The sequence below is a fragment of the Tachysurus vachellii genome, chromosome 7, assembly GCF_030014155.1.
Source record: "Tachysurus vachellii isolate PV-2020 chromosome 7, HZAU_Pvac_v1, whole genome shotgun sequence".
NCBI lineage: Eukaryota > Metazoa > Chordata > Actinopteri > Siluriformes > Bagridae > Tachysurus > Tachysurus vachellii.
Window position 1 is genome coordinate 10,573,803 of NC_083466.1, and position 23,527 is coordinate 10,597,329.

A 23,527-nucleotide genomic window follows, 5' to 3' on the forward strand; every position below is an offset into this window, starting at 1 on the left:
TGCATTTTTAAACATTTTCCACTTTATAGTAGTGAATTTGTGACTCTGTGCCTTTTAACTTCATATTGTAATGAAGGACAGGAAAATCAGCAGACTTTGGAGTTCACTGTAATTTCTCAGTTATTCCTAGGAACCCAAACCATGTCAAGATTATCTGCTCTCTTCTTTATCTGCCAGTCCACATGATCTGGCTTTATTGCATTTGTTTATAATACTGTTTCTTTAAGAATAAGAAGCAGGATTCCACACAGGCTTAAAGAGATAAGACCTCTATAACACCTCTGGTGATTCATTTCAGCTGATTTCACAACAGCGCACAGAGTGCACTTATGCCCCCCCTACAGTGAGCAGGAGGGGTTTTACAGGATTAAACAGAGCCAGATGGGACAGAAGGAAAAGGCGCAAACAGGGAAGAGAAAGTGGGAGAAAGCGTACGGAGCTTAGGCATGGCTACATGGATTCTTGTTGCTTTTCTCGCCATTGGTGTGTCGTTCCTATTACTGAGCGCTTTATGGTCCAGGAGAAGGTACGTTCTTTAAGGCACATGAAAAAGAGAAAGCTGAAAGTTGCATGGGAAAAAAATAGCATGAGATTCTACTGTGTTGTTACTCCTTCATGCCTTTTTAAAAAAAAAAAAAAAAAAAAAAAAAAAAGCCTTTTTCTTCAAACGTGCTTATGTGTTTTTGTTCACTTGTAAAGAGTGAATCAGTTGATATCAGATTGTTGAACATGTGCTGTGAAACATGTGGAGGGGATGAGTGTTATTGATTAATGCAATCAATCTCAATATGCTTTAAATTGATACTAGATAGTAATCGTGAATCTAGTCCAGTTGATGATGTTTAATAGATTAGAATTTACTGCTGTCATGGAATTTTAGTACTATAGGTAAAAGGTCTAACCAAATATCAATCAATCTCTGTTTTAATTATATAAACACCTGGATTCAGTGAACTGTGAATAAAAACTAGATTTCATTGCTAGAACATAGCTTCTCACACAAATCTGATGTTTTTTATATTACATTATGCTTTTCCATTCTATTATCTTATCTAATATATGAATAATACTATATATTTCTATAGCATTATATAATTAGAAATGTATTAACTACTATAAGAATATTATATATTATTAATATATAATATATATATTAATAATATAATATATAATTAATAATATAATTAATAATATTATTATAATATATATAATATATATTATTATAATTAATAATATAATATAATATAATTAATAATATATTATATTATTATTATAATATTATATATTTGAAAAATTGAAACTCATTTTCTTGTTTTTAAAATTCACAAAATGTATTTCTGTATGTTTTTCAGGCGAGAGAAAGAACCTCCACTAGTGAAAGGTTGGCCTTTTCTTGGTGTTATTTTAGAATATGGTAAAAACCCACTGGGCTTCCTACAAGCAGCTCAAAAAAAGTATGGAGACATCTTCACATGCCAACTTGCAGGGAAGTACTTCACCTTCGTCACAGATCCTTTCTCTTTTTCCTCGGTGATGCGCCAGGGGAAAAACCTTGACTTTCACAAATTCGCCATGGGTTTCTCTCAGCGGGTGAGGCACACATACAATACAGAGGCATTGCAGATTTGGAAAAAGTGTGAATGAGTAGTTCTGTGTGCCTGTGCTGAAAAGATTTCCTCTGCAAGTTAATTATGACCTTGAATGACACCATCTCTTATACTCCTCAACCTTTACTCAATTGTGAGGCTTAGTAATGCTAAGAAAGAGTGCCCAGAAATTTTCCCTCAGCTTTAAGGGGTGCACAGAAAGTGGTGGTCTGAAAATGAAATGAAATACTTCCTATGACCTTTCCTGTCCATTGAAGCAGAGGTGCTTTGATCACAGTGTGTCTCTGCACAGATCCAGAGGCTGTTTTGAAATGTCTGCTAAACCAATATTACATGAAGTGAATTATTTGACACTAGAAATAAGTCTGATGTTAGACATTTTAGAGTCACAGTGTATTTTTAATTGGTGTTTGTGGGTTTTTCTTCTCCTTTTTCATATACCAGGTGTTTGGGCATGCTGATTTTACATCTCCATTGCTCAGCGAAAGCTACCGAGAAGTGCACTCGCTCTTCAGACAAACGCTGCAAGGCCCACCTCTTGAGCAACTGAGTGAGACCATGCTTGCTAATCTGCAGTCTGTTATCCAGCACGGCCAGCCAAGCAAAAACGTGTGGAAAGAGGAAGGTTTGCAGTGCTTCACCACACGTATCATGTTTGAGGCTGGATTTGTCACTCTGTTTGGGAAGAATTCAGGGCTTCTTCAGCCAGAAGGAAAGGGTGTTATTGGGACATGCGTGCAGAAGGCGAAGCGAGATTTTTTGGCATTTGACGGGGCTTTTCCTGCACTGGCTGCCGGAGTGCCTATCGCGCTGTGCGGCCGTGCGTGGAGGGCCAGAGAAGCATTAGCCAAGGGACTGCTGCACAGGGAGCTCAATCACAGGATGTATGTCTCGGATCTGATTCAGCGCAGGATGGACGCCTTCGATCGCATGCACCTGGACGAGACAAATAAAGCACGAACACACGTATGCATGCTCTGGGCTTCGCAAGCCAACACACTGCCTGCTGCCTTTTGGAGTCTGTACTATATGCTGAGGTAGAAAACACACTCCACTCACCACTGATTACATGACTCATTCCAAGCAAGGTCATTTTGTTTATTTGTTTGTATTTATCTTTGACAATGTTTCCCATGTTTGTTGGCCTTCCAGACATCCAGAAGCTTTTGCTGCGGCTCGTAAAGAGATCGACCAGATCTTCACCAAGTTACCAAATGACAAAGCGATCAGTGTGTCCAAAGAGAAGCTGGAATCCATGATTGTGCTTGGTAGGTCCTATTATTAATAATACATGCTAGATAAAATAAAAAGCCTATAATAAAAGACTTTTTTAACAGCTTCATGACATTTATAGGAGGCCATAAAAACTGAAAACATCCGAAAAGTGATTCCTTATTTAACCAAAATAAAGTGTATTTTTAATAAATTAGAGTGTAAGCGCCGATCATAGAACCCAACATATTATATTATGTGGAATATTAGATTTTGACAAGTCTATTGATTTTAAAATTCTTGGAACATCAAAAAGGATTATATCAGTCTGTTTCATTGATGAAAATAGTCTTGCAATCTGGGACCATGTACAAATACTAAGTATAGTGTTCCGTGTGAAAGACACCGGAACAGACTGAGTCACTGAAATATTTCTGTAGTGATGGGAAGCGAGCAACTAAACATATAAAAAGATGATTTGGATAGAATGGAATTTTTGTGTGTAAGTATAATGAGTAGTCTGTAGCTGGTTTTATCTTTCCACCTTGGGTTATAACAGATACACGTCATAATACCCATCATAACCTGCTTTAATAATAATAAAAAAAAAGAGAAAATCTGGTTGAAAATAAGATTGCATACTCTTGGTTAAGAGGGAAAAAAACAGTTTAGATCAAGTAACTTTCATTTTGAACATTTCATTATGTTGGTTTGTTATTACAGCAGCCTGAGTCATGCAGTCTGTATGATTACATTATAAACACAGTAACAATTCTGTACATGAAAAAGGAAGGAAGAAAACCTAACAGGGAATTTCCAGGGAAATAAAATTTAGAAGCTTGCTGTTAGGCAGATTTTAGAAATTTGTTTCATATTGGGCTTTTGGTGGTTATATAAATTCAGCAGTAAACAACTAAATTTAGAGACAAATGAATGTGCTAAAAGCTTCTTGTTTAAGCCTAATGATTCATGCTGAATATAGTCAGCAAACCAGTTCACATCCTGGCCATATGTCCCAACACGGTGACTAGCATAGACAGAACGGAATACATAACTGTAGTCCTAAAGCATGATAAGAATAACAGAAACCAAACAGGAAATGGAAAGGTCAATGATACAGATGTTCCAAAAAACTTATAGAGCACAAACATGAAACAACAAATTGGAAAAAATCCCACAGTCTATTATAACTCAGTTTCTAGTCTATTTTCTGTTTAAAAAAACGTAGATAAAGCCTTTATGATCTATATCTTTATGAAATAAAGATAATGTTGTGGATATCCGTTACACTTCCTGCTTAGTATTCAGGTTATCTTAAAGCTAGCACCTGCTTCATATTAATACACAGCTTTGTGACAGCGTGTATCAGTTGTGGAAGGCCATTTTAACTGAATCTAACAATGCAGAAACACCCATGTAGAAGCCTGACAACAGGTTCACCTCAATAACGAAGAAGAAAATCTAAAGGAAAAGTTATTTCCTATTTCATTTGCATGCCGCTTCAGTCTTTTTAGTCATTTACTAATAAAATTACATATAACTTGTACAGGGCTAAAAAATCCACTGTTCCATCATATAACCCACACTAAACTATGAAATAATATCCATAATATGGTTCCAATAGTGTTTAAAGGTAAATATTGAATATTCTATTTCTACTAAACCAATATTAACATATTAGTGTGGTTTTACATTGCAGAGAGTATTATCAGGGAAGCTCTGCGGCTGTCAAGTGCTTCCATTATGATCCGAGTCGCAAGTGATGACTTCATTCTGACCCTGGACTCAGGCCAAACAGCAGCTATTAGGAAAGGAGATTACATTGCTCTCTACCCCCGACTAATACACCTAGACCCTGAAATCTATCCAGACCCGTTGGTAAATACTCCAAACAGCATTTTTTTTCTATGAAACAATATTACTCATAAAAATACAAATGCTGCTTAATAAAAACCTATTGAAATAGATTGAAATATTACAGTCATTGCTGCAAGGCAATATATATCAAGGTATACAGTATCAAGTGAGTGGTATATCAAAGTGGTCGTGATGCTTCTTTTGTGATAGAGATTTTTATGAAATTGCAGGTATTCAAGTACAACCGGTTCTTGGATGAAGAAGGTCAAAGGCGGAATCAGTTCTACAAAAATGGCCGACAGCTGAAGCACTACCTTGTGCCGTTTGGTTCTGGTGCCAGTGAGTGTCCGGGTCGTTTCTTCGCCATCAATGAGATAAAGCAGTTTCTCATGTTGGTGCTCTGGCATTATGACTTACAACTCAGTGAGCATCGCAACACACTGTCACCAGACCGTACCCGTGCCGGCCTTGGCATCTTGCCACCTTCACAAGATGTATTGCTTAGATACAAAACAAGAGCAGACAGGTACACAGAGAAACCCAGGGAGAAAAATGGTATTGATGACTAAAATGTCAGCTGAAAAAAAAAAAAGAATGTTATGTGCTAAACCAAAACAGTTGAAAAGTATTAGAAAAAATCATATCTATGTATAAAATCATTTACATTTACAGCATTTAGCAGACACTCTTATCCAGAGTCACTTACATTGTCTTATCTCAGTTTATACACCTGAGCAATTGAGGGTTAAGGGCCTTGCTCAGGGGCCCTGCAGTGGCAACTTGGTCGACCAGGACATCCCATAAAAAAAGCTGAGAATTAACAGACTTCTAGAGTTTTGTACTAAAGCACGTTGGGTTTGAAATGAAACAATGGCTCTGAATGTAATGTGTAGATTATCATGTGTATTTTGTAGGTGCTTAGTTCTATTCATTGGATAAACCATAGGGGAATTAGATTTTTGTGGCAGTTAATATCCTAATATTAGGCTGCAGAACTTTACATTCTGTTGCATTAACATGCAACCTACGCTTTAGAAGCAGAAGCAGTATCTAACCTGGTGATGTTCTCCCAGGCCTGTAGCAACAGTCCCTGCTATGATTTGGGGCTTTTCCTCATTCCTTTTACACATATTAATCATGCTCTATTCAACTATAGCTGGAAATATATGTTGATTATTAGGTACAACAAAAGTAGCGGTACTTAATAAAGGATGAATTAATGTTTCTTTGATAGTGTATACATTTGAGGACGCACTTTTTTTCTGTCTATCTTGAAATGCCCTTTATCGATCGTGCATATATTCTATAGTGTCAATTTGCAATATTCTGTAAGACTGAAAAATAGTTGCTTACAGTTTGTAAAGGACTGGTTGGATTAAAGCACTAAATACTTTATGTCTGTTGTATGTCACCTGTGAATGTATAAACCATAGTGCATACTTAATTCAGGGGTGCAGTAGTAATTCTTTTACTTCTATTGTCATCTTTTTCTCTTTTTTTTTCTTTTTTTTTCCTTTTATCGAGTCATTATCATTTCTTCATTAGAGCTATTGAATTTATGTGTGAAAATTCTATTGAATATTGATTATGTCTATGTGTATTTGCAATGATCATTATGATTAATTGGATATTTGTCATATTTATTTTGGAAATAAATAAACCTGAATATTTCAGATTTATTCATACAAATGACAAATTGTGTTTGGCTTATTAGGCACCCAGCACCATTTTTTGGATTAATGAACAGGAAGGTAATATCATAGAGAGCAAATTAAATCAAAAGCTCAAACACATTTGACTTACGTAAAAGAGACTTTTATTGCTATAGTCAGTTTGGACTTTTTGACAAGTTAATCAGAGATTGAAATTGAGTCTTTTTGTGTTCATAGAGCATTTGAAATCAAAGTGGATACCCTAAAAGAAACAATTAAGGTTTGTCATCTTGATGACAAACTGACATACAGAGATCAGCCATAACATTAAAACAAGTGATGTGAAGAACATTGAATGTCTTTTTACAGTGGTATCTGTCAAAAGGGACTAATATATTAGTCAGCAAATGAACAGAGTTCTCAAAGTTGATGTCAATTCAAGAAGCTTTTATTGTCATTTCAACCATATATAGCTGCTGCAGTGAAATGAGACATTTCTCCAGGATCATGGTGCTATATAAAACAAAGACAGAGCTATAAGGACTTAGTAAGTTGTCCTAACCACATAAAGTGCAACCTAGTGCAAACAATGCAGGACAATACAAACAAGACAGTGCAGGACAAAAGACAGAGCAGGGCAAAAAACAACAAGACAGAAAGACAGTGCAAACAAAAAATACAAGACAATACACAAAAGACAATAAACAGAAAGCCGACCAGTGTAAATAATGTATGTTCAATCAACATTGCGAGGCAGAAATACTGGAATGAACACAGTATTATTGCTCAGTTACCTGAGATATTGTAAAGGATTGTGCAAAACAGCAAACGACTGAAATGTGAGACAGCATGTGCAAAGAGCAAAAACAGTGTGCAAAACAGCATGTAAACAGTTTGATGGATGCATATTGGAAGTGTGGGTATTAGGTGTAGGTCTGTGCAGTCAATGCAGTTTGGGATGTGTTTTGGAAGGAAAAATGTGCAAGTATGACACCGGCCAAATTGTGATGGCAAGACAACAGATGCGATGGCAAGATCAGAGCACCTTGAAAAACGCAAAGTCTTCTGGGAATGCAAATAAAGGACAATTGGTGAAGCTAGTGGATGAGCAAAGCTGTGGTAGAAAAGTTGTGATATTTTTGGACATTTGGTTGTGTTCCGAGGAAAAGTAGCACGTTTTTAGTTCTTTAAGACATCTCAAGGCCAAATGTCTTCAGTGTATGTGTGAGTTTGAGAGGCACGATATTAGAAACCAGTAGAAACTGTACACTATGCTACAAAGGTGAGGTGGTTCTAACACTGCATTATGCCATAAAAACGAGGCTTTTTGACAGCCGTGTATGTTAGAAAGTATTTCTAAATAATTCTATAAACAGTTCAACATCATTAAGAGTACATTTACATAGTTTTATGTGAAACACCTGACCTCTTTTCGGAATATTGAGCTAAAACAACTAGCAGGTCAAGAAACGATGAAACTCGCGCGCGCACCAGAGGGAAAAAAACGGTGCACGCGCTCTGTCTGAACTGACAGTGTGTATTTGATACCACGTGGTCGCTCAGCATCTGAGACACAGAAGGTCAACTTTGATCAGCACCACGATTAGTATCGGCTTTCTGAACCGCAACGAAGGACATCGACTAACTAGCAGCCTACGGACCCATTTTGGTGGATATATCACACTCTGCACCCACATAACGACGGACACCAGCTCGGCATCATCAAGGTGAGTCTGAGGATGAATTTAATCTTAAATCCCAAGAAAAAACAAAACAAAACAAAAACAAAAACGAATCCATCATCATAATGCATCACAATAACACACTTAATGCTAAAGCATCGATGGTGCACGTGCCATTCGAAAGGTCTGCAACGTTGTAACCAGGATCACGTCTGAAAGATGTTCGCATTGCGAAATTGTCCTAGGTGTTGCCTCACCGTCAGTGAAGCGATGTGTACACTTCTGTTTGCGAATTCCAGCATGCATCCTAATGAATAGCGTCAGTGATCTAACGTGCAGCTCTGACCGGTTTATGGGAAATGACCAGATTTTTTTTTATATTATATACACTGTGACGTCATGCTGCATGGATGGATTTATGGATGCGGATCATGTTGCATCCGGAACATTCCACGTGAAAACGCCTTGTGTTCAGAGCTGTCGGTTTTTGGATCAGACAGATCATTGTTATGTTTGCTTGAAACGACTAATCGTATGCTTGTTACATTTATAGAGCTGTTCTGGCACAGCACACCATAGCACTCTAACATGTCTCGTGCATGTATCCAGGTAACTGATACCATACCGGTGCAAGAAGAAACAGGAGGAAAAACATGTCATTGTATCCTTCTTTAGAAGACCTGAAGGTGGATAAATTTATTCAGGTATGATGCTGTGCGTTCTGAATGTAATTATGTAAAAATAAATTCAGCTTATGTAACATCCTTGGTTTTGATCTTGGAAATGGAAAAAAAACAAACAAACAAAAAACTCATCTCTTCTACAGGCACATAACACTCCTACTGCCAGTCCATCCAAAGCCCCGCCCCTGGCACTCTCTGACCACGCCCAGTACAACCATGGTCACGCCCACACTGGGTCTAACCTGGAGGAAATTGAAACAGGTCAGACCCTTTTCAATATACAACATTATCGTTCAATTTTGAGGTTGTATATTTTGGTATTTATAAATCTTTGTGTGTGTGTGTGTGTGTGTGTGTATGTGTGTGTGTAAACAGATGCCTCTGGAAGTTTGTATCCTCAGCTGAGTGAATTTATGGGCCTGAATCTTAGTATTGAGGCGATAAAAACCTTTTCTGCTACAGTCCCTGAGCAAATTAGTGGAGTAAGTCTTTTTGAATTTGTGGCCGTGTATATGTCGGTTCTACATGGCACAAATAAATGCAGAATCTATAGGAAGAAGATTATATTATCTGTTGTTTGTAGGCTATCAGTGCGTATTCATCTCACACAAACTGGACAGTTGCTCCTATAACTGGCAATGACGTGGGACTGAAGAGGGCTGAGATTCGGCAGGGAGTCAGAGAGGTGTTGATCTGTAAAGACATGGACGGGAAGATCGGCCTCCGTCTCAAAGCTATAGATAATGTAAGATGAATCCATAAACTCTGTACACACAAACACACAGTGCACATGCAGACTTTCCTAACACATTCCTCTTGTAAACAGTGCAGACCAGCTGACATGCTTAAATATTACATTAATTTAAGGTCATAAGAAAAATGAGCATATTACTGCTAAAAAGGCAATTTCGAGAAACTTTCATTTTATCTTAAGCAATTGTCTAACCGAAAGCAGAGGACATAAGATCCATACCACTACTACTACTATTACTATTATAGAGGAAACAATTCTCATTAGTTAATCTGTGGTAAGGGGGCACGGTGGCTTAGTGGTTAGCACGTTCTCCTCACACCTCCAGGGTTGGGGGTTCGATTCCTGCCTCCGCCTTGTGTGTGTGGAGTTTGCATGTTCTCCCCGTGCCTCGGGGGTTTCCTCCGGGTACTCCGGTTTCCTCCCCCGGTCCAAAGACATGCATGGTAGGTTGATTGGCATCTCTGGAAAATTGTCCGTAGTGTGTGATTGCATGAGTGAATGAGAGTGTGTGTGCCCTGCGATGGGTTGGCACTCCGTCCAGGGTGTATCCTGCCTTGATGCCCAATAATGCCTGAGATAGGCGCAGGCTCCTCGTGACCCGAGGTAGTTCGGATAAGCGGTATAAAATGAGTGAGTGAGTGTATTCTGTGGTAAATAAAATTCATAAGAAAAATGTATATTCTAGAGTTTTGTTATATTGATTGACAGTGATGCTAATCAAGCCTGATAGCCTAATTTCTCTGCTTTTTCTGTAATATCAAGAGCACAAGAGCACGTTCAACAAATCAATGCTGTGATAGTTCCCTCTGTGGTAATGAGTTAATAATAAAATATTTGTCCACAAACAAGACAAAAATAAAACACAATGAATGACACAGCAAAATCTAGTCTTTGCCTATATATATATATATCATTCACATTATAAGGAACACCAGTACACATGCAAAATGATGCAGTGTTCTATTCAACCGATCATATGACAACATCTTTTGGCAATACAAAAATCATGCAAATACAGGTTAAGAGCTTGGAGTTTGGTTTAGAGGTTCCTGATCTAGGATTCTCACACACAACAGTCTCTAGAATTGTGACAGTTCTCTAAGTGGAAACTCCATGTTTATGATTGATATCAGAGAAAAGAGAATTTTTCTCTAAACTACTGCTTGTTATTGGCCAGTGCTGATTATTGTGATGTCTGTTATTCAGGGGTTGTTTGTACAGCTAGTACAAGTAAACACTCCAGCAGCATTGGGAGGGCTTCGCTTTGGGGATCAGATTCTGCAGATCAACGGAGAGTCCTGTGCTGGCTGGAGCAGTGACCGTGCACACAAGGTTCTGAAGAATGCCAGTCCTGAGAGAATAACACTAGCTGTACGAGACAGGTACACACATGCTGCTTATCTTTAGGATGTAGTCAGTGTATCCAGTAGTCATGAAAATACAACACACACATATTTTATTTATTAGAACGAGTTTGCCTCAGCTGAATTATTAATTAAGCTACCAGGAACAGGATATTTTATGTCCACACAATGATTCAGCAATATTGAGCAAGTCAAAATGTACTGTGGGTAACTATGTCTACTACGAATCTATATTTTTTTACCAGTAAGGGACAAAAACGACATTTTTTAAAAATTCCACACCTCCACACAACAGCAGCAACTAATGCGGCAGTAAAAAATCAAAAATTAGTCTGACGTATAGTATGCCATAATTACATCGTTTAATGAGGGCACTGTATTCAAGGTCCAAGGTTTCTAGGTCATTTTTAATAGGTTTTTTCTGCATTGATAACATTATACCTACCCTGAACAGCCATGACATTAAAACCACTGACAGGTGAGGTAAATAAAACTGATTATCTCATTACAACGGCACCTGTCATGGACTGGGATATGTTAGAAAGTAAGTGAACAGTCAGCTTTTAAAGCTGGATTCAGGAATAATGGGCAAGCTGGGAAAACCTGGGTCCTGGTATTCATATGGATGTTACAGTGGCCTCATTCAGAAAGATAATGCACCATGCCACACCGCCAAATTGATTTTGATTTGGGAAAGATCACTTCAGATTAATACAGAGTCATGCTGATTGATCACCCTTCTATTGTAGTAGTCTCTTCCAGGAAGACCCTGCCTCTATCCACAGGGCATAAAAGCTCACTGAATTGTTTGCTGAGGATGAAAATTATGTAAACCGTATGCACTGGTCTTCACAATTAACGGACTGTCAATCCAATTGAACATTTAGGAGGGATACGTTTTAGACAGTGCTCTCTACTGGTATCATCAACACCAACTGAGGGAATATTTTTGGAGTCAGTACAGTTCCAGAGACTTTGAAACACCATTCCAAAGAGGTCTGGAGTTGTTTTTGTGGCTTGGAATGGCTCAAAACCTTACTAAACCTCTTTAACTTTTTTGCAATTGGTTGTTAAAAATCTGAACACCCTGTTGCTAAAGTAATGGAACAGGACCTAAGATGTTGAGTGGGATTAAGGTGTAAAATAATTGCAAGTCAGTAAAGGATTGTTACAAATGGTATTGAAATGAGGATTTAGTGTTTTTTGTGTGTCATTTTTCAGGCCACTGGAGCGTGCTGTCACTCTGCATAAGGACATGAATGGGCAGCTTGGGTTCATATTTAAGAAAGGTAGAATTACATCCATTGTGAAGGACAGCTCTGCAGCTCGTAATGGACTGCTCACTGACCACCAGATCTGTGAAATCAACGGACAGAATGTGATTGGACTAAAGGTGACTCTCACTGCCTCTCTCGCTCTCTTTTTCCTTCTCTATTTCAGTGTCTTTCTCTCTAATCATTTTCAAACTTCAACTTTCAAAACACTTTTTTTGTGGCTTTACCTTTTGTGGTTCCTATTCGTGAACGTGGGGGCTGTTTTAGGTTACAACTGACTAAATGTGATGACATCCTAAGAGATAATAAAGTATTTAGGTCTTAAAAATGGTGGAATTATATTTAGTGTCTCTTTGGAGAATTTCCAGTTCTTATTACACAGTACAGAGAACCGTCATGTCCACAAATCAAGAATGTGTCCCTTTCTTTCCTGGAAAACGTAGTGAAGTCACGAGTAGGAAAACATTGTGATCATACCCCTGAAGTACATATGAAGGACTAAACAAAGCATGCCTCTGCTTCTCTCCCTTTCTTCTGTTTACCAGGACTCTCAAGTGTCAGACATCCTCAACACTAGCGGGAATGTTGTGACTGTAACTGTGATGCCAGTGCTCATCTTCGATCACATGATGAAAAGGTAAAGAGGGGGATTATGGCTAAACAAAATCCAGTCATTCAAATTGTCTTCTTTTTTATATTGCTTTATTTCCTTTTTCTTCACAGGATGTGCAACAGCATTGTGAAATCTCTAATGGACCACTCCATTCCTGAGGTGTGACATGGACAAACCATCAACTGGCTTAGAATGGGCTTTCACGTGCACTACAGCTTAGATAAAGTGGCATACACACGCACAGCGTTTATGCTTTTAAGCAGATTAATACGAGAGGTGAAAAGTGAGAACCGTTGCTCTTTTTTGCAGTATTTTGTCTTTTCCATCATTGATTAACCCCTTTACGTTAAATGTGCAGTGTTTTTTCAATCCCAAAAGTCAAATCAAAGCTTTACCGAAATACAATAACAAGGTAATAATGGTTTATATCCGCTATATTGTAGGCAACTTTATTGAATGTTTTCTGATTTAAATAGCTTATTTAATGTTTACTTATATTTATTATAACTCTGTCTAAGAGCACACATACACCCAACTCGATGGAGCCACAAGAAAGGTGCTTTCTCTCATTTCAAAGTAGGTGCATTTCTCTCAACATTTAAAACATACTGTACGGACGAGTCCACAATCTCCAGGAATTGAACTATGCATGGTTGACAACATAGGTAAAAAAAAATAATTTTTAGGAAAATAGTTCTTATAGGATTCCAACCACAGGTGAATTTGTAAATATATTAATCTACATTTAATTTGAGTTTATTTTACGAGGTTTTATTAATATACTCTTTATAAATCTGCTATCATTTCACTAAAATCCAGTGGGATTGTGTTGATATGAGTTTAAATAAAATATGTTGGATAGAAGAACTTAGTTTTGACAGGATTTTACTTCATAGGAGTGTTGACTTTCTGTTGGATGTGTAGGTTTGTTGACTTTTTTCTTGATTTAAATGAAAAAAATAAAATAAATCTTGACTCATCATTGGTATAAACGGTTTTATGACTATTATATAATGTCAGGAAATTCTATTCATTTAGTGGGTCCAGGATTCAAACATTGCATATTGTCCAGTGTTTTTTTTGTTGGTGATGTTATTTCCACTTAAATAAAAGTGTATAAAAAGTTATCTTAATACAAGTGTTTTTATAGATAAAGTCTACTGTTACTGACAGATTTTCTTGAACTTTTCCCTAATTTTTTGGACTCCATGCTCTGTGCATTTGTGTTTTCCTCAATAGTGAGAGGAAATTGATCAGTAATGAGTAGAATTACATGTGGATTTAATATCTATTGTCCTTTTACTATGTAGTAAAGGGAATTTTAATGTTATCCTGAGACCCACATAAACCACCACGTCGTATTAAAACGGTCCTACTACATAACTACCGGCTAAAGGACTGAATAAATCAAGCCTGTTTACACTATTCCCGTAGATGGAGTTAATTAGCACCACAGATCTCGCGAGAAAAACTATCCGGGCTCAAGTTTGCCACGTTACTCACGTTCCAAAAAAGGGCGGGTTTAGAGTCGCAGATCCACACGATTCGCTCTCTGTGGGAAATCTGAACATTGATTGGCTGCAAGCGCCAATAGCGACGTTCATCATACTAGGCATTGGAGGAAATCTTCTCAAATCTGTCATCCTCACACGGAAACATAGTTCAACTACAGATTCTGTCCTGATTTACTGATTGTTATATTTCGGCATTGGAGCCTGGAAACATTCAATAAGTTTTACTTTTAGGTTGCATTGCATCTCCGCCATGGGCCATAACAAACCTGCACGCAAACAGGCTAAAAAAGGTAAAAGCTCTCTCGTGTGTGTGTGTGTGTGTGTGTGTGTGTGTGTGTGTGTGTGTGTGAGAGAGAGAGAGAGAGAGAGAGAGAGAGATAGAGTGTGTGTGATGTGAGTGTGTGTGTGAGAGAGAGAGAGAGTGTGTGTGTGTGTGTGTGAGAGAGAGAGTGTGTGTGTGTGTGTGAGAGAGAGAGAGTGAGTGTGTGTGCGGTGTGTGTATGGTGAGGGTGTGAGTGTGTGTGCGCGGTGTGAGTGTGTGTGCGCGGTGTGAGTGTGTGTGCGCGGTGTGCGTGTGTGTGCGCGGTGTGAGTGTGTGTGCGGTGTGAGTGTGTGAGCATGCACAAGTATTCAAGGATGCTCAGATATCGTTAGAAGTATCACTCAACTGTTGGAGTTTTGCACATGTTAATTATTTCTCACGTTGATGTTAATAACAACAGCAAGAATGATAATATTAATAAATAACAAAGAAACGTATTGTGTAGTGCACGAGTCAGTTTACCTAATGATTATAACACTACAGGCGATGTGGGTGAGTCAGGACCAGTGGAACACATGACCATTCATTTCATTTTACTCTTTTGTTTGGAACAGATTTAAATGCCATGGAAAGTCTGACCTTACATCAGAGACATGGTGCATATGTTCTCCACTCACTTTGTTAGTAGAGCTAATAAGATGCACTACATTTATAATGTACATTTGTTTATAAAATTGATCTTCACATGCCCTATAAGCAATGCCATTACAATTGAATATGGTTATAGATATCACATGCACATAATCTTTGTAAGTCATGGGTAGATATTCTTTAAGTGTTTTTATTTTTTTTTCCCCCACAGAAGTTATATTTACGAAAATGATGGTTTGTGCATAAATAAATAAATTCTGGCCCTCTCAGAAAATATTGAAACTGACAATTTGAAAGGACGGTTATTTTGTTTTTGTTATACACTGAAGATAAATCAGAAATTCAGCTCATTCATTTCCTGTTATTTACGTTTATATGTATTAAATAACTTAGAACACGGTACCATTTAAAGTAAATAACCCTTTATTTATGATTGCACATCCCTTGCCTGCAATAATGGGTGACAATCAGTCAGAAAAGTTGTTGGTTTCTTTTGCTTTTTCTGACTTCTTTTATTTGTTTGTAATTGGGGTTTTTCCATTCATTCTCCTCTTCAGCCGGTGAAATGCTGCACAATTGGGTTATTTGCGGTGGCCGAGAAGTGCAAAACACATTAACAAATTAACAAATAAAAAACAAATTAACAAATCAAAAAACACATCAACAAATCCGAAAACACAACGACAAGTCAGACAACCCGGAAAAGGTAGGTATAGTTTGTGAATAGAAACTTACCGATCATCAGACGAGACACCTGTCACTCAAGATATACAGGTATAGAATCTTATGTGTAATGTGTAAAGTTCTCCGTTTAAATATAAGAAAATAACAAAATTATTCCACAGTAACCCATTCCATCCATCCATTCCAACTTTTCCCTGCGGCAGACTGTTGAACTTCATGTATATCTTGAGTGACAGGTGTCTTGTCCAATGATCGGTAAGTGTTCCAGTCACAAACTATACCAACCTCTTCCTGGTTGTCTGAATTGTCGTTGTGTTTTTGGATTTATTAATGTGTTTCGTGCAACGATTCAGACAACCCGGAAAAGGTAGGTATAGTTTGCGATAGGAAACTTACCGATCATTGTACAAGACACCTGTCATTCAAGATATACAGGTGAGTGACAGGTGTCTCTCGTCCGATGATCGGTAAGTTTCCATTCGCAAATTTGTTTTCGGATTTCTTAATGTGTTTTGCACTTCTCGGCCACCGTAGTTAATTGACTCTGGTGATTGACTTGGCATTGGGCGATTGGCTGCATTTCTTTGGATGGAGTTTTATCATATAAGATGATCATATATATATGATCTGATCATACATAATGGCATGCCGTTTAGGAAATTATTCATAAAAATATTGAATGAAAAGTCTGAATATATTGAATGAATCCTGACGTCATCAAGATGGCAGAATGACTGAGTCAGCGATAAATGCACTGCTGCCACCAGCGAAAATGCAGCAAACAGTAAATGCTGTTTTTTGTAGCATGACTGTCATTTTTTCGTCTTTTTTTTTATTGCGTTCTGAAACCCACATACACCAAAGCGTGTTCCATTTCAATTACCCGGGAAATGAGGTAAAATATATTTGCATTTTGGGCGGGAGTAGAAAGATCGGATCGATATTCTATTTGCCAAGACCCATTTATGTGTCCTAATATAAATGGAACAGTTTTAACAAATCAGATAGCTATCGGATCGGAGAAAACACATGAAGTGACCAATGGCTTTGAAACCCTTTGATTTGAAACCCTAGATTGATGTATTTTAATAACTCTCATCACTTTCAGGATTCATTGTGAAAAGTCAAATCTGCTGCATGTTGAGACCTTTCAGCTGGAAAAGTTCTGTTTCAGATTTTTAACAGTTTTAACATGGCTAAGTGTGTCTAGTTTAATTGAAGCCAATTATCAATTAAATTTAGAGGCCATCAAAATTGAAGAAATACTTTTTCAGAGCGAAATGAAATCGTGTGGAGTGGGTGGACAAAAACAGGAAAATAAACTAAAATGTAGTGTCTTGCCTACATGTACTATGTCCTAAACAGGACTTTCAATCAATCAAATTTTATTTATAGAGCTCCTTACAACAGCCAAAAGGAGCACAAGGTGCTTTCCAGTGAAACAACAATAAAAAATAAAATCAATTAGAACACAATGAACATAAAATAGCAGTTGAAACAGGGTCTACATGTTAAAAGCTTGTATGAATAAATGAGTTTTCAACTGCGATTTAAAAAAACTCAGCACAGAAACTTTAATGTTTTGCTAACATTAGGCAAGTTATATTTTATCACAGAGCTCCTGAAACCTTTTGGAGCTTCTAAAAGAAATTTCACAAACCCTCTATACAAAGTATACAGAGATTTACTTAATTCTACATGATCCTTCGAGCTTTCCTGTTCCGTAAATTTCTACAAATAGAAGACGTTATGTCCAAGTTTACATTATTTTACAGACCAGTGAGCAGTCAATAAGTCAGAGAATTCTAACCTTTTACATTATATAAAAGGTAATAACTTTGTGGCGGATTCCGTCCACCATAAAAAAAAAGCAAATAAATCACTTCACTTTGGGAATCATGGTTTAATAGTTCCAATGTGTTAATCTTTAAGTTGAAAAAACTATATAGACATGAGCAGATTCAAATCTTCAGCAAGGGCTATACAAACTTGAGACATATTGTGTGTGTGTGAGTGCTAGAGAGACTGCGAGAGACAACCTTTGTGATCTGCTTTGCGTTGTCCCTGGTTGTATGAATGAAAGTCATTTTTCCATCTCAGTGTGTAAATGTGCAACAGAATCCCAAATGAATCACATCTGTGTGTTAAGTGGCACCCAGCACACCCCATGTGAGTTTGAGCATGCGTACGGGACGCTTCCACAGTCCGTCGTTTCCATATGAGGCCCAGAAGAGCGAAATGTGGTGACAGCACCACTAAAAATACCCAACAGGCCGAGCGTGGATCGGGTTGCAGCTGAGCCAGCGAACGTTGCTGCTGCTTCTGCTGCTTTGTATGAGAGAGAAAAACAACGACTTTATTTTTCCCTTGCAGGTTTCTTCTGAAGCACTTAGTGGGGGTTAGGATGGGAGAAACAGAAGCGGATGGAACCAAAATGGCAAACGTGGAAGGTAGATTGTTCTTCAAGGGAATGCGAGAGAAGAAACGGTCTGGTCAGGCGTGCATGAGCACCTGTTAGACAAACCTTTCGTCTGTGCTGCAACCCTCACTCGCTACTTGTGGTGGCTGTCTGTGTTTTGTGTGTGTTTGGAGTGTTTATTAGTTAAATTGTCTGGCTTTGTGTCTAATGAAAGCATGTCAGCAAGAGGTCATGCTCAATTCTCTGACAGTGCAACCTTGAGCTGAGTTTATTTCATGTTCTGTTTGTCAGTTGTCTCTTGTCACACACATACGGTTTATTTATAAAGAGACGGCATGTAATTAGTATGAAATCATGTTCATCCTTGTTTGGGCCTAACCAGCAATGAACTGATCTGATACGGTGTATCAAATGTGGATCTGATTCACTGACATGCGACGACGATGAGTGAAACGACATGGACGCAGGACACACACCGTACTAAAGAGAGCAGCCATCATGCCTGCGATATTCTGCATAACATAGCACAAGCTTGCGTACTGCAAGGATATGGGTATCAGAACTGTGTTTGCTTTTAATAAATGCTTGAATAGGGAGAGGAAATGGATCAATGCATGTCAAAGCAATGCATCAGAAACATCTCTTCAGAATTGATCTAGGACACCAACATTGTGTTGTGTTTCTGTATTGTTAAGTTCGTGGAGCCTAGAAATTGTTTGGGCATTTGAGTAGGTGACCTTGTCAGCAGAATACAAAGCTCTCCTGTGATACACGATCCTTGGTTTTGTTTTGTTTTTCTTTAGCCTACGTTCCGTCGGTCTTTTCAATACATCGAGGCGCTGCCTCAAAATGCCGTGACGATAAAGTACGACTCTTTTTCCGGGTGTTTCATCAAGGGCTTCCGAGCGACGATGTTAATTTAATTCTTCAATCTGCATGCAGCCACAAAATTGCTCCAATGCAGTATTATAAGTAGTGCAAAGCACCCAGGAAATGCTGATTCGTGAGATACGCAAGTGTCAATCTGCAGTTCCTTTCGTTACTGTGGTCATGAAATGCCGCTCACAGTAGCTATCTATTTGTACTTTTCTATTTGTACTTCTCTATTTGGATCTCAGAAATAAATAGCTCTGTTTCTGCTGCTTCTGCTCCTTCTCCTTCTCCATTCTTTTAAACACAATTAAGCACAAGACTTTCGCATAGGTGTTCAAACCTTATGAGGAAGTAATTCTACGTTCACACATACAGCGGATGTTTTATTTATTTATTTGTTTTCTAAAAATAGCTGTTGGTTGCTATGCTACAAAGTCACCTGTAGGTGTTCATACTACCGATTGGCATTGTAATAACGTACGTCATTGGATGGCACAGCTACCAGTTAAGTTTCTTGAAGCTAAAATGCAACAATCTGCAGGGAGAGCCTTTGTATATATATTAAATTCATTATTGTTTATAGGCATTATGTCATACGAGAGGAAAGAAACGATTATTTGCGCTCTATTGTCTACATGTCATCGCTGCACCAAATCACTCCATATTTTTACCAGCTTTTCTCAACTAGACTTAGACACGCCAACGTCTATTCACCAGCGGTCGCTGTCACTCATTTCGCCAGAAGTCTGGCTCACTCACTAAAAAAGAACGATCTCTGGTCACTGTGCTGCTGCGAGTCGATGTACGAGTGAACGCACCTTAAATAGGCAGGTACACGTTCAGGTGTTCACTAATAGAAAGGTGCAGAAATATCCACTGAACTAGATTACTAGATTAAGAAAACCAAAAAACAACCGTGCGGCGATGCCATGTATACACAGCATACACAACAGCATGCACAGTAATGTTTTATTTAACTTGTACTGTATCTTGTGCCTTTCGAGGATCTGAACACAAAATATAAACACAAAAGACTGCATCAGTGTCTGGAACCCGTCTGTCATCGTACCTGTCTGTGTTCACAGAGCCCCAACCAGTACCTGCTGTCAGTAAGAGCGCCAAGAAATCCGAGGGCCACTCAGTCTTCACCTGGCTCATAGTGTTGGCTCTGTTGGGGGCCTGGATGTCTGTGGCTGTTGTCTGGTTTGACCTAGTTGAGTACAACAATGTTGTGGGTACGTCTACAATTTCCTCTCTTGTGTCACTGCAAAAACTTCTCTGTGGTTTGCTCTGTGCTACTTTGCTAGGAACAGACATACTCTCTTTAAAACCTATTTGATCGACGGTTAATGCAAATGCATTATAAAACCTGTATGTCAAATTATTGTTAGGTTATTCTACACCACTAGACATTGTTAGGTTATTCTACAACCCTAGACATACCCTGTGGTTTTTATATCACTTTTCAAAACAGACTGAAATGATCACAGTATCTTCCATCATTTTCCAATAAGAAACCATTGTTTTGTTAATTTTTTGTTCTGTGGTCTGAATAATTAAAAGATAAAATCCCATTCTTCCATTGCAGGAACACTTGGAAAAGTGTATGATGCTGATGGTGATGGTGACTTTGATGTAGAAGATGCCAAAGTTCTGTTGGGTAAGTTTGTGTGTTTGAGTGTGTGGGGGTGTGTGTGTGTTTGTGTGTGCGCTCGCATTTCCTCCAAGACTGACCAAGGACCTTACTTTCTCGCCTATAATTATAATCTTTTCACTTCATTACATCATAAGCAAATGATAAAAAATTGGTCTATTTGACAGTATTTAGTATCAGGATATACACTCACCGGCCACTTTATTAGGTACACCTTACTAGTACCGGTGTGGTCTTCTGCTGCTGTAGCCCATCTGCCTCAAGGTTCGATGTGTTGTGTGTTCAGAGATGCTCTTCTGCATACCTCGGTTGTAACGAATGGTTATTTGAGTTACTGTTGCCTTTCTATCAGCTCGAACCAGTCTGGCCATTCTCCTCTGACCTCTGGCATCAACAAGGCATTTGCGCCCACAGAACTGCCGCTCACTGGATATTTTCTCTTTTTCGGACCATTCTCTGTAAACCCTAGAGATGGTTGTGCGTGAAAATCCCAGTAGCTCAGCAGTTTCTGAAATACTCAGACCAGCCCGTCTGGCATCAACAACCATGCCACATTCAAAGTCACTTAAATCACCTTTCTTCCCCATTCTGACGCTCGGTTTGAACTGCAGCAGATCGTCCTGACCATGTCTACATGCCTAAATGCATTGAGTTAACGCGCAGTTGGACACGTGTACCTAATAAAGTGGCCGGTGAGTGTAAATAAAGCATATGAACAATACTGTTAGTTAGTTCAGGTTTGTTATAAGCTAGATCAACACAAAAATGTAACCTTAATTAACACACTGATAGAAAAGCTCTGTTACACACTAATTAATTGTTGCCTACCAGTAGAAATTCACAATTTTTTTTTTGTTGTCGTTCCTGTTATTTTCAGTTTCTTTCTATAAAACAAAAGTTTTTTGGTGATTTCACCCTGGCAGTTTAGTCTGAAACACAGCACAGTTTGCATAAAACATCGGTAATGTCAAAGCTGCTACATGGACCAGGAAGTGCACCACAGATTCCAATTTTGAGACTACCTGGAGGAGGTGGTTTGAGTTTGGTTGTACTAAAACCATGTAGCTATTCCTGTGAACTTGAACGCAGCTCCTACTTGGGCTCTGCATTTTGTTCAGATAATAATGTAACCTGTGTAAGTGTTTTAAAAGCTAAAGACAATATTCGTGGGACACAGGAAGAGGTGAGATGCCATACCATCTATATACCATATATATGTATATAGTGTCATGCTGTGTTCTTCATGTGCATTCGTGATTATGTAAGATGAAAACAAATGCACCGGGGTTCAATAGCATCAAGTGAGTCTGCAACCAGACCAGTGCTGCAGCTGGGCACAGTAAACAGTAACTCTGCAAACACGCCCAGTGTGAAAACCAGCTCGGATATTTAAAAAACACCATTACATCTCTACTGGCAGTAGAAAGCAAATGAATGTAAATGAAGCTCTCATTTAAACTGTTTTTGGTTCGTTTTTGTAACTAAAATCTACTTTTACTACTATTCATTATATCTGGGATATTCACTTTGCATAAAATACCTCGACCGAACGGTGATGACCGTTAATCTTTGTGATTATGGCTATAGGGTTCAGGGCTATAAATATATATTTTTTGAAAGCGTCCTTCTACTAAATAATTGACATCAATTTCAGAACATTGGAGTAGCTGAACGTAGCAAGAATAATACAGCAATCGATTCTGCTGTGGTGTATTTGCAGCGCTCGGTACGATCTGCTGAAAGGCTTCACAGAGTCAGCTCGCAGTCCACAAGTTGACATCCTTTGCAGTGTGGTTTTCTTATAGAGCACATATTCAGTGGTGCTATAACAGACAGCTATTGGCAGTGACACATGGCTTTAGCCCCACACAAGGAAAGCACTTTAAAGACCAGAGAGTGTACCAAATTACATGTACAATTACAAACAATATTAATATCAGAAACTTCAAAACACATAAAACAAAGACTAAAGAATAACTTCTGTTTATAATGAACTATCTATCTTGTCTGTCTGTCTGTCTAGATGGATGGATTGGTGGCAGTGTAACTTATTATTTTGAATAAAGTTCAGTTAGTGCAATGTAACCTTTCAGTCTAAAATTTAAGAGTTTGCAGAAATGATTCCTCACTCTTCCTCACTCTTCAACCTTGTGCTCTTCCTGCTTTATAGGCTTGCCTGCCTTTTGCAAGGGCCTTGTCTCTGTGCACACAGAGAGCGCTGATGCTTTAGCAGATGGCAGTTCTGAATTGTTAAAAAGCTTCCTGGCATTTCTGTGTGATGTGCTGATGCCATGTGAGGGTGCAGGCGATGGAGAGAGTGTTATGAAGGAGGAGGAGGAGGATGAGGAGGAGATGGTCACTGGTATGTTATGAAGCTAGAGGGAACCTGGTCCTGCAACTTGAGCTGTCCTACTGTAGCCTGACTAAAAGAAGTCTAGTGAACATATTGCGCTTGTCCTATAAAGGAATGCACAGATCTGCTTGCCTTCTTAGTCTAAAGTGGTTAAAGACGTCTGCTCGTGTGTGTTGGTGAATTAAGTCAGTTTGAGGATGATATTGCATGAACTGTTCCTGATCGAGAGAGATAGAGAGAGAGCTTGTTTTTTTGTTGTTGTTTGGTTTTGTTTGTAGTGTGTGTTTAATGCTGTAGTCACCTTTAGGTCTTAAGACTATAGTATGGGGCATACAGAGAGAAAAAATATAGTGAATTAATATTTGCATGTGCATCAAATTTTTATAATTTTTTTTTCTTTAAGGAGGATTAATTCTGTG

General features: G+C 38.4%; 3 protein-coding genes across 9 annotated transcripts in view; all 3 read left to right on the forward strand.

Moving 5' to 3' along the window:
- The first annotated feature begins 336 nt into the window (after positions 1-336).
- On the forward strand, positions 337-5,332 carry LOC132848476 (cytochrome P450 7A1). Its single transcript, XM_060874200.1, has 6 exons — positions 337-526; positions 1,353-1,590; positions 2,052-2,644; positions 2,760-2,875; positions 4,519-4,697; positions 4,907-5,332. The coding sequence occupies exons 1-6, from the start codon at positions 447-449 to the stop codon at positions 5,243-5,245; spliced, it is 1,545 nt and encodes a 514-aa protein (XP_060730183.1). The 5' UTR covers positions 337-446; the 3' UTR covers positions 5,246-5,332.
- A 2,542-nt stretch (positions 5,333-7,874) lies between these two features.
- sdcbp (syndecan binding protein (syntenin)) lies at positions 7,875-13,823 on the forward strand. Its single transcript, XM_060873432.1, has 9 exons — positions 7,875-8,055; positions 8,620-8,714; positions 8,837-8,954; positions 9,069-9,175; positions 9,277-9,438; positions 10,654-10,829; positions 12,033-12,204; positions 12,631-12,722; positions 12,809-13,823. Exons 2-9 carry the CDS (start codon positions 8,664-8,666, stop codon positions 12,861-12,863), a joined length of 933 nt encoding a protein of 310 aa, XP_060729415.1. The 5' UTR covers positions 7,875-8,055; positions 8,620-8,663; the 3' UTR covers positions 12,864-13,823.
- Positions 13,824-14,306: 483 nt separating this feature from the next.
- Positions 14,307-23,527, forward strand: part of unm_hu7910 (un-named hu7910) — a 28,591-nt gene continuing 19,370 nt past the window's right edge. For 2 of the 7 annotated variants that reach the window (XM_060874201.1, XM_060874203.1), the window contains exons 1-4: positions 14,307-14,502; positions 18,183-18,259; positions 20,187-20,336; positions 20,690-20,761. In XM_060874201.1, coding sequence (XP_060730184.1) covers positions 18,214-18,259; positions 20,187-20,336; positions 20,690-20,761 — 268 coding nt within the window. In that variant the 5' untranslated portion in view covers positions 14,307-14,502; positions 18,183-18,213. The remainder of the gene's footprint in view (positions 14,503-18,182; positions 18,260-20,186; positions 20,337-20,689; positions 20,762-23,527) is intronic. The other 5 variants (XM_060874204.1, XM_060874206.1, XM_060874205.1 and 2 more) reach the window with 4 other exon arrangements.